The sequence below is a fragment of the Ambystoma mexicanum genome, chromosome 3q, assembly GCF_040938575.1.
Source record: "Ambystoma mexicanum isolate Mex_15411 chromosome 3q, UKY_AmexF1_1, whole genome shotgun sequence".
Classification (NCBI taxonomy): Eukaryota; Metazoa; Chordata; class Amphibia; order Caudata; family Ambystomatidae; genus Ambystoma; species Ambystoma mexicanum.
The window spans coordinates 375,791,946-375,806,705 of record NC_090926.1 but is presented as its reverse complement, the minus strand read 5'-3'; the positions used below and the strand labels follow the sequence as shown (position 1 = coordinate 375,806,705).

General features: G+C 43.7%; 1 protein-coding gene across 1 annotated transcript in view; it reads left to right on the top strand.

Annotated features, from left to right (window-relative positions):
• LOC138582594 (uncharacterized) overlaps positions 1-14,760 on the top strand; it is a 100,117-nt gene that overhangs the window by 81,799 nt on the left and 3,558 nt on the right. The window contains exon 7 of the mRNA XM_069654007.1: positions 13,493-13,923. Within this exon, the coding sequence (XP_069510108.1) occupies positions 13,493-13,923 (431 nt within the window). The remainder of the gene's footprint in view (positions 1-13,492; positions 13,924-14,760) is intronic.

Sequence of the window (14,760 nt, the reverse complement as noted above, 5' to 3'; positions counted from 1 at the left end):
TCTTTGCCAATATATTCCGATTCTGTTAGAGGAAAACTCACAGGGTCTTCAATGTGTTGAAAGAATTTTCCAACAATAGGGTCCTCTTTTTGTGCAGCGATCAAATCTGCATCCAGTGTGTCCTAACTCCACTGAGCAGTAGAGAGTTCACTGTTGGCAAGAAATTGAGATCTGGTGACAGCAGGTACTTGGATGTAACCCAGCAGGGATTCTGTATCTATAAAATCCCCCTGCAGAGCTCCAGTTTTGACCAACTCGTCAGCAGGGTCATTCATAGTCTTATCCGGCCCATCTTTTTTGGAATGATGTCTTCTCTTTTTCCAATATATGGTCAACCCATTAGAGGTCACTAGATCATCAACTGATTGGATTAGTTTCCTATGTTTTAAGGATTTGTTGTTAGCACTCACCATACCTCAATTCTTCCAGTTAATCAGGTGTTCCACGAACCCATTCCTAAAATAGTCAGAGTCAGTGATTATCACCAGTTCTTTGAGTTGGTGGTTTATGACCGTGAGGATGGCTGATGAACCGCCATCAACTCTGCCACCTGACTAAATGTGGGTCCTATTTTGTAACCAGCTGAAGGCTCCGGGGCATCATTCACCCAGGCATTGCCAATGCCAGCCACTAGCTCTTTTTTTCCCGTCATTGCCAACACGTCCACATAAACCGTGGTTATTCCCTGGCAAGTGTCTTCATCAACATTGTTTGGAGATTTTAGGTACGCCTTCATATTGTCTTTGGTCCTTAGACCTTCGTCCTCGAGACAGTTTTCTTGAGCACCATCATGCAAGTAAGCCAATCCTTGAGCTAGAGGAGTCTTCTTGTTTGGCCATATTTGACCTCCACAGGAAAGCCTTGCATGGACAGGATCAAGGAATTAAATCGGGATTTACTTACATTCCCCGACCATGTTCTGTTACTTTGTAAGTACTGCAAGGGTTGGTGAGGAGTCTATGATGATGTGATCCCCCTGTATAAATAGGCGGCCATTTTTCAATGCCCATACCGTTGGCAGGAGAGCCTTTTCGCAATCATTGAATTTTTCCTCCACGGAGGACAAAGTTTTGCACACGTACAAGTTAACTTTGTTAACCTTGTCGTGCTTATGGTGCAATATCACTGTTAGGCAGGTATATGAAAACATTATCTCCAGAAAAAACCCTTATTCCTGATTGGGTAAGCCAAACAAGGAGCTTAGCAAAGGCATCTTTTCAGTTGTTTAACTGCTTCAGATTATTCCAGACCCCACTCCCACTTGACTTCGGCCTTTAATAAATGGACTAAGGGGTGAGTGACCTCTACATATTCTTCAATGAACCTTCAGCTATAATTAGTCACTCAAAGAATGCTTCTCAATTCTTGCAGACCAGTAGGGTCTTTTAATTTCCACTTTCTTCGTTTGGGTGTTGAGACACTCAGGGGTGATTTTGTGCCCTAAGAAGTTCACTCTGATCTTACACCACTTCTGAAAGGACAGTTTTGATCTTGCTTTCTTCAAATAGGTCAGAACAAAGCGAATTTCTGCAATATGTTCTTCCACAGTTGAGTTCTTTATCAATGCATCATCTGCATAGGCCAGGTTTCCCCCTTACCCAAATCGGGCATGGCCTTATGCAGGATGATATTGAACTCATTTGCGTAGTTTATATATCCAAAGGTCTTCAGTCAATGTTATTGCTGTCCCCCATAGTAAAAGAAAGCTTGTATTGGTCTTCCTTACTCACGGGTACTGTCCAATAGCCGCTGGTCAAAACAATGACTTTGTAACCTTTTGACCCTTAGATCTGTGCCAGCCCTTGATCGATGTAGGCAAGGGGCCATCTTGACATGCGGATCTGTTTGCTCAACTCTCTCAGGTTGGCACTTAGGGCCTCATTACCAGTATGGTGATAAGTGGTAAACTAAGTTACCTCCAATTTTGCCACTACGTCAAATTATGAGTTTTGCCTTTGAGTGGAAGATTTACCTCCAGCAAAACCCTGCAGATAAAACTTGGCCCTCAATGCCAAAAAATCAGCAGAATTGGTGGAATTTCTGTGGCAGTAATTCTGCCATGGTAATTCGGTCAAAAAAGCCCCATTGGGTCCAATGGACCCAAAATAAATCCAGATTTAAACTGCTACCACCACTTGTAATCCTGTGGTAAATCCACAGGACCAAGTGGTGGTAACTGTAAATCCGTTTGGTGGTATTTCAGAGGATTTACCTTAATGAAGCCTATAGTCTCCATTGGCCTTTGGGTTTTAGTATCCCCAGTACCGGGTTGTTAAAGGTACTGTAGATCAGACAAATTATACCATGGGATTCCAAATTCTTGATAATCTTTATATCCTGGAAGTCCAGGAATGCCTGTTTCAGTTTCTGTCTTTGTTCCTCTGTCTCACAGGCATCAACAAGATTGATCCATTTCTCAACCATTTACCTCAACAATTTACCTGAAACCTGGAAAGACCTCGGACAATTTCAACGGTATCCTGCAGTTGGGTGGAGAGATGTATTTTTATGCTGATCTTCTGGATAGGAGGCCCCATGGATTTGAGTTAGTTGTTTTTCACTCTAAAATCCAACTCGTCCTTCCGGATTTCACAGGTTACCTCTTCAACCCCATAAGGGCATGAAGAGTTCACCAAGAAATTCCCCCCATGATGGGTACAAATCGTCTCTGGAGGAATACCTTCATTGAAGTCAAAACAGTAGTGAGGAATTGGCCCAATTGTCTCATTACGCCATTTCGACAGAGGTGTTGACGCCCAAAGTGATACTTTGAGGGTTTCTGTTCTCCAACAATATTTGAATGGTGTTGTGTTCTAGATTCACTAAAGGGGTTGGGTATAAATATAAACCTTTCTGTTGGAGGTAAGAATTCAAGTTTATACAGGCGTCCTAATATTTGAGGTTCTGTCCTGGCTTAATTTTGAGGGGAATGGTGAATTGTCGTACTTATCCTGGGGTGGTGACCTCTTCTCCCACCTGAACTTCAACTGCATAAGGCAGAAATTGAGCTGACTGGAATGCTTTTTCAGTGTTGTCGTAACCCATGGGGCTACACCCAGTCGTGACCGTACTTTATTATTAATTAGATCTAAATTGATTGCTAATCGATTGAGAATATTACTACCTAAATAAAAGGCAGAGGGGACATCTCTCGCGACCCAACAATTGTGTTCTATGCTTTTATTGCCGATGGACATGTTTAGCATTCACCTGCTAGGCAGGAAGTGCTTTGAATAGGGTGTTTCGAGACCTACTTCCCATTTATCAATCAATTTAAATGTGGGAATGGTCTGAACTTTTTGGAGTTGCTTGAATAATCCTTCGCTAATGAAGCTTTTTCCATTATTCAGACACACTCTGGTGAGCACTGGCTTCTCCCCTTCATTTATGTGAACGGGGAAAAAACTAGTGTTCACCCTTTTTCTGAATCTTGGTCAGACTTTGGGCTGGTTTTTCAGCTTCCTCTTTCAAAGGATTGGGTAATTCTGACTTTTGACTGGTATAACATTTCTGCGTGTTCCCTTCCAGTGTGGAATGCCACTTGCAACTGGGAGAAAGGTTGATTTTCAAGAGTTGAGAAGAATTCCCATCACCAGTTTATTCTCCTACAGAGATGATGGTGATTTCTCAGACTTGGTTGTTTTGGAAATTAAATTCCAATTGATCAGTACGCTGGCCAATCAGATGGCAGGTGCCATTCAGGCTCACATAGACTGTGTTTTTCTTGAGTTTGATAGGCCGGTTAATCTGGGTCAAGAGAACTTGGCTCATGCAGTCAATCAGAGATGATAACCTCCGAAGGAAATCTTTTGCCAGTAAACAAGGAGTGCCATCGGGAGTCATGATTATCACGGGGTGTTTTAAACAATGTCACCCAATACTTTTTACCTCTAGATCTGTATTGTGATGGTGTTAGCTGAGGTAGATTGGAAACCGCCCAAAACAAGTGCGCACACAATCACACCCCGCTACAGCCATGAACTCAAGCCAGAGAGACAAAGCATCACTATAGCTTGGCATGTATTTAAGTTAGTTAGTTAGTTAAAAATATATCCATTTAGCATAAAATGGGGGAAAAAGAATGCAATTTATAGATCACTGAAACCTAGCTACTTAGAGTACAGTCTCACATTCCTTTTAAGCCCACGTTTAGGACCCAGCTCAATTTAAGGACCGGCCTCCCTCTCTCTCATTGGCACCCTTCTGGTCAGGCACTGCACAGGCTTCACTGAACTGGAGCACACTCCCTGCACCTTCCTACTCCAGTCAGCCCTTAAGTAAGAATGTGGCAAGTAAGGAATGCCGCTTAGGGGCCAATCAATGTCCGGGCAACAGCATGTGCATGATGCTCATCCACGGCAGAATCCCTCACAATCAACGTATGTGCAAACTTTGATCACTTAGACCTGTCAATCAGAGTGACGCAAACTTCCAGAACCTTCCTTCCGTACAAAACATGTATGCGCTGGTGGAAAAACCCCACTCTGTATCGATCCCAGTCACTCCTTCTCCCTCCCATCCTGGAGCCAAGCTATGGAATGTCTCTTATCAGCACTCCTTGGGTCAGGCTGTTCTTTCTTATGCAAATGTGTACCTGTTTACGAAGGATGGCAGAACTAATGTTGCAAGAAAATGTTTCCAGGGGAAGTGGAATACATGTATTGCAATTAATCGCTAGTGAGCAAGCTCTACAGGCCCTGCATTCTGCTAGTCAGTGTCATAGTATTACAAGACTGGCCATCTAGGCACTATAATGATTTTATACTGCAGGTCTACACGCACTCAATACATGCCTCTATTAGCTACTGAACCCTGCCCTGCCTTTGCGAGATGTGCACTTGTGCACAATGTAGTTATCTCAGCAGGTTTTGCACCTGTGCCTCATAATATAACATGATCTGCAGTCCCTTTGACAGAAATATCATTCCCATAATTTTGGAGTTGTCCTGGAAGAGGTACAAGGGGAATCTGGGACTCGCCCCATTCCTAAATTCAGTTGGTCAAAAGCCTTTTTAAACAGAATAGTAGCCTGGGATCCAGTATCCACCAGAAACGATAATCCATACTAACCCTGTACCTAGACCGGGGCATAAAATCTGCCCTCTTTTTCATCGATGATGCACAGAAAGTGTGAGTTGTTTGCCAGTTTGGCTGTCATTTTCTTGATATTGAACTCCACCACTGTGTGATCTTTGGTGATTTTCAGTGTTGGAGATCGGGAATCTGCAGGAATTAATTGATATTTTTCAGTTTTGCTTTTTCCTCTTTGCTTCTGCCTTCTCTCTTTCTCCCCTCTGCTGATTTCCTGTCTGATACTGCACTGGTCACCTGGCTACCCTCCGATTTCGGGCCCAGATCCCTGCCCGCCCAGTTGCACACCCAGACTGCCTGCCGGCAACCCTTGCACTTGGGTCTGTATCTGTAACCCTACAGTCCCCATAGCTGCACTTTTGGACACCTGCTGTCTGCACTTACCCTTGCACCTGCTACCTGCTGGTCACACTTCTTGTTATTGTTTTGATCCCATGTACAGCACTGCCCCTCCCCTTTCCCCTTGCACGTTTATCTTCCCCCCCTCCCCTGCACTTGCGTGATCTCAATGTCACTTGGGCTAGTAAGATCGTTGTCTATGACCTCCCTCTGTTCCCCCTTCCTTGCCTCATCGTGCCTTGAAACACTTGTGTATAGGTGCTGTGGAGGAAGAGTCAAAAGCCACTACCAAAAGCTCTGCCCCTATGTTGCCTATATGTTGGGAACGGGAAATTGCGACACGTACAGTACCAGTGAGGATGCGTGTACCACAGAGAATTCTGGAAACAAGGTATCCATTGAGAAAACCCTATATGCATTCACGAAGATATGATGGTCTTCTGGACAGAGTCCTGGGAGAAGTGTGAAAATGAGCGAGAAATAAGACTGGTGACGTCATGTGGAGCAGAACTGACGCACCCTGAAAAGATGCACAAGACAAAAACACATAGACATTCTATAAGATCTGAAGAGGAGGTGTCAAAGATGAGCAACATTTCAGGCTTGAAATGAAGAGGCTTGTGCAAAGAAACGCTGAAGAAAATGTCATTTTACAACTGTACAGATGCAGTAACACAACTACACCAAGTAATCTTGAGGCTGGCTATGTAGTAAATAGATTGCGGCAATGCACCAATGTATATACATAGGAATGTATAGGACCTGGATGTTCCACAATGCACTTTAGCAAAGCTTGAACCCCATGAATGGAAAGGGTTTCAGTGTGGTGCAGTTGGGAAATAGCTGATGGCAAAGGAGAATCCAAGAAAGGCTGGCTGGCCCAGTATCAAGAGTCGAGGCCACCGTTTGCCTGGTTGTCTGTCAAGTAGCTACATGAACGGGAGAAAGAAACAAACTTCTGTTTGAGGTGGAATGAAAAAACACTGAAGGCATCAAGAGTTCATCATTTAATAGTATTATAAGCAGCAAAGAGCTTGAAAATGCGGTCTCCAATCACATGGTCAGATGAAAATAGACTATTGTGTCGAGCTACACCGAAACCAGAAGAAAAAACCATACCACACTCCCTTTTATGCTCAGGCACAGAGAGCTTTTGCAAGGCCAAGTTCAAAGCCTTAATTGAATGGCAGACCGCAAGAGTGATGATAGATGTCAGGCTAATTAGGTGGGAGGCTATGGTCAAGACCAGCGCACAGGCACCTGGGGTACCAGCCTGCATGCTGCTAGCATGTAGAATATTCAAGAAGGGTACAAGCGTGCCATCCAATTATGGAGGGCCATTTAACAGAGAGCCCTATAGTTTGTGTAAAAAATGGATTGTTGTGTATTTTGTGACGATGAAGATGACTTGCACTAGAGTAGGGCTTATTTGTCCACCTGATGTTAGAGACCCAATCACAACACCCGTCAGTATGGAACGTATACTTAGATGTTCCCTGTAAGCCTATCAAATTCCCAAGTAGGTTTTTGTAGTCGGCCACGTAGTGTGACATCACTGATGACGAATTTTGACTATAAAAGTTGCTTTTTATTAAATTCACAGAAATCGTGCTTTGCGATGTCCATTGATGTCCGTTGTAACTCCCTGTTTTAGATAACTGCAAATAAAACAGCACTAACATTTGCCAACTTCCTGAGTCAGTTTGATTATTGATGTATGAGTAAGTTCTGCATCCCCATCCATCTCTAAGTATTGCTGCCTCGTCGTAAAGGACCCAGATCTATGGTTCAGCGCGTTACAAATGCCATATCATATCATATCATATCATAACTCACTAGGTAGGTTGCATGCTTCTGATCCTCGCCACATGTGCTGGTCTTCCGCTGCAGTGGCTCCCTGTGACCCGTGGCACAGTGTCTCTTGGTCCGCTTTTGCCTGCGCCACTTGTTGCTGGAGCCTTCTTTGCTTGTGAGAGTTCCTGGTGCACGCCAGCCACTGCAGACCTTTTGAGGGGGAAAACCTCCCTTGCTGCTTTTCGCTGTCTGCTGCGCTACCTCTGCAAAATGAACCTTCAAAGGCACGCTCCCCACTGCACGCTTGACACGCTCCCCACTGCATGACCTCTGTACCTGGGACATTTGGAGACGTAGGGCCTCAATCCAAATATGCTTGTAAATCCCTGGTGTAACAGTGATGCCGGTCCCACTGTTTCCGGCTCCCTGTAGTGCCGGAATTAACGGCCGATTACGGTTTGTCGGCTGCACGCATTCCGGCATGCCAGAAACGGTGACAGTGACATCATGGTAAACCTATGGAAAAGGCCATACTCTGGCCACACCGTCACCCAGGGTCCCAGTGCCCCCGTTTCCGGCATGACCATGCTGGACACAGCAGCACCAGAAACAGCAGCACCGCAAATACCGTGACCGGAAACACAGTCACTGGAAATTACCTGATCGCCGGAACAAGAAACTGGCCGGCGGCCATCATCAAAATAACAATCTGCTCCAATCCGAGGGTACCAGCAGCCATCCACCCCTCCTGACTCAGAAATAAATCCAGGGGGGAAGGCCCCTCGGGTATCGGGGGATAAAATCAGGGCACACTTTTGGCTAACAAATTTATTTTGTTTATTGAATAGATCCTAAAAACACACGTTACAACCAAATGTGTAATTTCTTATGTTTATGTTTATTAATGTATTGAATTACCATCCTTTGGTATTACATACCAACATTGAACCATCACGATTCTTATAATTAAAACACTTTACTTTTTTTTAATGCTTTGTGAATATTCTTGAACTTGCACAGGCTTTGTTAGCCAAAAGTGTGCCCTGATTTTGTCCCCCGATACCCGAGGGACCTTCCCTCCTCTCTTACAACAATCATGTAGCCAAGATTCAATCAGGAGCACCTAAACAGTTTGAATCTCCCTAACACATCATTGCATTAACTCCTTAATCTCGAATAATTACACGTGTGCACCTCCACACACATTCTTGTTTCTATATTCGTCGAGGCTACTCCGTTTTTTGAGGTCAGTACCCGCCTATTGACTCTAGTTTTGTCATTTTCAAAAATGGAAGCACTTACATCGAATAGAGTTGAAACCCTATGCTTCTCTCAAGAAGAAGCTGCAAGAATACTTAATTTGTTCAAAGATACAGACCATGACCTATGTTCCACTAACAAACCAGAAGAACTAGTTAACCAGCTAGAAAGATTCATTCGCAGAGAAATTAGTCCAAAATTGCATGCCACCACACTTTCTCAATATTATAGAGCCCAACTCATCCACTGAGGACTCAGAATAGACCTTGGACCTACATTGTGCAAAGACAATGCAGAGTTTGTGGAGAGGTGGAGACTAACCCTTAACAAATGCTCATTGGATTTAATCATCTGGACTATTGAATGACTTTATTAATTTATTGAGTCAATTGAAGTAGACTTAGAATCCACTAAAACTGATCTCACATCTTTAATCATCAAGGAAGAACTGGCATCTGTCTTGGAAGATATCAACACCAAACTTGAAGGTTTAGAAAAGAAATACAATCTAAAAAAATAAGGAAGTTCAGAAGAGATACCTTAGACTACAAATTGGACATCGTTTATACTTGGAAAGAATATTATCACCAGAAAGACGCAACATAGAGTGGAAGAACTTCCTTGGTAAAGAACTAACAAACACCATACCCAGAAATCTGTTCTTCTGACGCATCAAGCAGGGAAACAGAAATTCCTGAAACCGAACAAGAACCAAACATGCAAGCTGACACACAGGCAGCAACTTCATCAAAAGCCTCTACATCTTCTTCTTCCACCACTCTCTCTTCTTTTTTAGACTATGTCCGACAAGAAGAGGCAAGAAGAAAAAATCTGACATGAAAAGTAAACTTCCCTCCGAAGAAGACTTTACAGAAAGGCATCTCCTTTGTGCCACATTATAGTAGCTCTGTCCTAAAAGATGAAACTCACCCGAAAGATGAACCTCAAAGTATTTTTTGATTCAATGGAATTCTCGAATGACAGTGATGAATCTGAATTTCTCGAAAAAAAACCAAATGTACATTTATCCCTCTGATTCAAAATTCTTTGCTTGATGCCTTTCAAAAACAAGCACTCCAATTTCTTCAGAAACTTAAGTTTCAGAATCGATCACGGTCCCACTTTAAACACCGGGAACAACAAGTGCTGGACTGACTCTGGAAGAATCCAGATCCCATTATCAAACCAGCTGACGAGGGCGGAGCACTTGTATTGATTGACACAAACAAATACAAAGCAGAAATTGAACCCCAATAGGCAGATCAGGACACCTACCTTGAAATGTTCAATGATCCAACAGAACAAGTGCGTAACCTCATCACAACAGTTCTATATGAAGCAGTAGTTGATGAGCTCATCACTCATAGTACCAAGTGTTTTCTTACCAACCTATACCCACCTATGCCTGTCATTTACATCCTTCTCAATGTCCACAAAAACCTGCAAAATCTGCCAGGACGACGAATAATGGCGACCAACAGCTTGCTAGAACCGCTAGCTCAATATATTGATCGTGCAATACAACCCCTGACACATGGATTTAGAACATACATTAAAGAAACCCATGATTTCCTCAATAAGCTTCACGTGATACCATTTGAGGAAAATGCTGACATCCTATTCACTATGGATGTCTCAAGCCTCTATACAAACATCACACATCATGCCGGACTGAAAGCCATGGAATGGTTCTTATTGACCACGAATGAAATCAGCACAGCTGACCGATTTTAAAATTGCTCAAAATAGTCCTGAACAACAATTTCTTTATGTTTGAGGACAGGTACCTCGTAGAAATTTCTGGCACCTCGATGGGCGCGGCAATGGCTCCAAGCTATGCCAATACATACATAGCGTACCTAGAAGAAAGTGTCGTCCTCCATAACGAGAAATGGAAGAAACATCTCAAATGTCTATTCAGATATATAGATTACCTTTTTGGCAGTTGGGCCGGTACACAGGAAGAATTAGCTGAATTCTTTACATTTATGGATGCATTTGCCCCCAGAATCAAGTTTGCCAGAAAAATCAGCTGGATATCCATTGAATTCTTGGATGTAAGAATATATACCAAATTAGGTGAATTACAAACCACAATATTCACCAAATCTACTGAGAAATAGCCTATTACATGCAACAAATTCAAAGAAAACAATTGAAAGTATCCCACTGAGCCAATTCCTCAGATACAGAGACATCATCTCTGATGATCAAGCTACACAAACAAGGCAGATCAACTCACAGAAAAATGTCTTAAGTGCGGATACAACCGTGACTCAGTCTGGAGCTGCGCGGAGAAAGTCGAAAGCATCACAAGAGTAGATGCATTACGACCAAAACAACGCACAACCAAAAACAACTTGGTACACGTAACAACTTACTCACAACAAAGTGCCCAGATTAAGAAAATTATCAGGATACATTGGAATACTTTATTACTGGACCCCACATTAGCAATATTGTTTCCTAAGCCTCCATTATTTGCCCACAATAAGAGTAAATCAATACGAGACCATCTCATCAAGGCAGATTTTGCGACTAACAAGGTGAAAAATCACAACCACAAAGGCACGCTACCGTGCAACAACTGTAACAATTGCAACAATGTGATCAGCGGAAACTTGATCACTCATCCACATAAGGCTACAAGAACGCCCTTCAACACACCTCCACTTGTGACACCAAGAACATAATCTACGGCATCAAATGCCCCTGCAGACTTTGCTATGTGTGACAACAAGGAAAGCTAAAATGAGTTGTTCTGAGCATAAATCCAACATAAGATTGGCATCAGAAAAATCACCAGTGGCTACATTTTATCCAGTTAAGACAAAAAATTGCACAAACAAAATGTATAATTTTGGAACATGTATGCCCACCCAGAAGGGGTGGCAATTTAGCAAGACTGCTATGACAAAGAGAGATCTACTGGATAGATCGTTTGGATTCCATGTCCCCTCGTGGGATGAATGTTGACTGGGACGTAAGTTGTCACCTGTAACCTTCTGCCCATATCTGAATGTCTTCCCTTGAACGGTTATCATCGGGCACATTCCCCAGTTAGGTTTACTCATCATTTTTCATGCTTGTTGCCTGATTTAAAACACTATATATTTGATGGTCCGAGCACATCACCATACAAATAATATTGCAATCAGTGACTGCCAATGATGCATCATCTCCGGCAACTCTGTGCTGCCAACCATGTCTTCCCAAAATACACACCTGTTGATGTTTACCCACTGCAGACACTGTAGTTTCCCCACTGAACAAACACAAACTTACACCATTCAACCATCAATTATTCTGTTCCAACATGGCGTTCGTCATTCCTAGTAACACCAACACAAACACTAGAAATTCAATACACGCACGTGCACAGGTTGCCGTAACAACTAAACTCTTCCCTGCATGCGAAAAGACTGCAGGACTAGGACAGCTGCTGCTGCTCCTGTTGTGCCCTGACAGACATTTAAAGTAAGCGTTTGACCTTATATTCATGCCGTCTAACGGAGGCATCGACTATATAGTGGAGAGACCTTTTGAAATATGTTACTGCATACTCATGCACAGAATTCACATTTCCTTCCGCCACATCTGTCGAGTGCTGGAACGAACTTGTGAACTACTACATTCATCGGATCACAGAGTCTCCTCAACCATTTAGGTGAGTGCACTGACCTGTTGGATACACCCTAAGCCGCAATGTTGGTGACATCTGTGGTCATGGAGTGGGACCCAGTGCTACTTTTAGTGACTGGCCTTATGCCTGATCACACACTGCAATTACGATCTAAAGTGTCCAATATAAATGGAGAAAGTCACCAGACACTAATCAGAATGTGCACTGAAAACACATTCTTCTCGCAAGTCACAGGTTTGTTAGGTATCAGGTTTTAGTACCCGGCGAGGGCGCAATAAGAATGAAAGAGACACTCTGATTGGCCCTCGCCGAGTCGTTATCAGGCTGGGAGGCTACCTTCGCCCCCCGCTGGGGACAGAGATAAGGCTTTTTTTTCCCTTCCCTCCCTCCTTCCTCCCATCTCCCTGCCCTCCCCACCCCACTTACCTTCTATGCCTTGTTCCCCGGCGGGGACGATGAAAGCCTCCAGCCGTGTGAAGACTCGGAGCGGGGCCATCCCCGCTCCCAGCCTCCACACGGCTGGACACTTCCATTGTCCCCCGCCGGGGTCCCAGGGACCAAGGTACGTGTTTTTTTTTGTTTTTTTAGGGTTTTTTGGGAGCAGGGGTTGCAGGGGTGTCCCCCGCTCCTTTTAAAATAATGGGGGGTTGCGGGCGATATTTTTGTATGGCGATATTTTTGCGGGGATATTACCACATGGAACCATTTGTTACTATTGACTACAGGTCATCAAATTTGGCTTACCCTTAAAATAAGAATAGCATCCCTGACTGATTATCGTTTGTATTTACTGCAGAGATTAAATGATATCCCATGCCTGATGAAGGGCATGAATGCCTGAAACGCATCATATTGAATATGAGAAGATTCACTGAGTGTAAACAGCTGATCTAATTTTCACAGTACTCTCGAAAGTGGTATCTATTCTCACTAACTATTCAATCTTGAAAAAGTCATTATTGCATGAATGTACCACATTGAGTTTTTTTTTTTACAGATCCTAAAAACACGTTGCAACCAAATGTGTAACTTCTTATGTTTATGTTTATTGATGTATTGAATTACCATCCTTTTGTATTTCTTACCAACATTGAACATCACGATTCACAAATATTTTTTACCACAAAATAACTTTACTTTGTTAAAAGCTTTGAGAATATTATTGAATTTGCTCAGACTTTGTTAGCTAAAAGTGTGCCCTGATTTTGTCCTCTGATACCTGAGGGACCTTCCCCCCGTCTTACAACAATCTTGTAGCCAAGACTCAATCAGAAGCACCTAAACACTTTGAATCTCCCTAACACATCATTGCATTTACTCTTTCATCTCGAAAATTACATAATCTACACACATTCTTGTTTCCAGAAATAAATCCCTCAGCAAGGCATCTCGCATCATGGAGACCAGGCATCAAAAGCCACGCTTCACAGAGACGGAGCTGCACATGCTCACTGATACCATAGTTGAGCATGCTGGGGAGCTGTTTTCAACGGACCAGTGCCACCGAACCCAGCAGCAGAAGAATGAAATCTGGCAGCAAGTGGCACAAAGGGTGTCCGCAGTGGGGGCAGCCCGACGCACAGTGAAGGACTGCCACAAGCGGTGGGACGACCTCCGCCTGAGGGTCAGGAACCTCCTGTCTGCAAACTGCAAACAGTACAGGGCAACAGGTGGTGGACCCTCCTCCCCAATCCGGCTTCTGCCCTGGGAGGAGAAGTGCAGCAATGTGCTGCACATGGAGGGAGTTGAAGGAGTGGGTGCTGCGGAGGCCGGAGCCAGGACACCCTTTGAGGGCGGTGAGTACATGAAGCCCCAATATCAACAACACACCTGTCTGCTAGGCAACCCCCACCCCTTTGTTACTGTTTAGTGCATACCCAACATGCACCACATTCCCAGTGCCTGCAACCACATTGGTCCAGGCACAGCACCAGCCCCTGCATCCTGTGAGGTCAGTCACCGGGAAATCTCAGTCCAGCACGCCTGGAGGCACACATGAAACAATGCCCATGGTTGCACGTAAGCACTGTCCCGGTTTGAAACCATCAGAACACTGTAAGAGAGGCATGGTATCACAAGTAAGACACTGACACAAAAGTTACAAGTTTCAAAACCTTTATTAGATTCCTCAGGTGTGGAAAAACTCCTACGTTGCCCCATAGCTATGATGGGAGTAGTCTCTACCATCAATTAATAAAGAAAACATAGTCTTAGTCAGTCTATGTCAAATAGAAATGGCCCACACTAGCAAAACCTAATGCCTGCCCTATCTCTTATACAAAAAGTGTGTAAAGGGGAATGTGTATGCAAAGGAAAGTCAGTGTTATAACATAAAGGATCAAGATAGCAGAGTCAGATCTCCTCCCCACATTGGACAGCACAAAGTAAGGCAGCCCACGTAAACAGGATGACAGTTTTCCACAGGTTATCAAAAAAAGGCAGTTCAAAACATGGGTTGAGGCCAGCTTGTCCTTACACGTGAAAGTCACTTATTCCAGCTTTCCAAAGGTTCTTTCACAGTTCAACAAAAGTTCACGTAGGTCTCCCTCAGTCGGGCTCGGACCCTTCCCTGATGTTGCATAGTTTCGAATGTGCGAGGCCTTTACCATAGACCTCCGCAGGACCACTTCGAC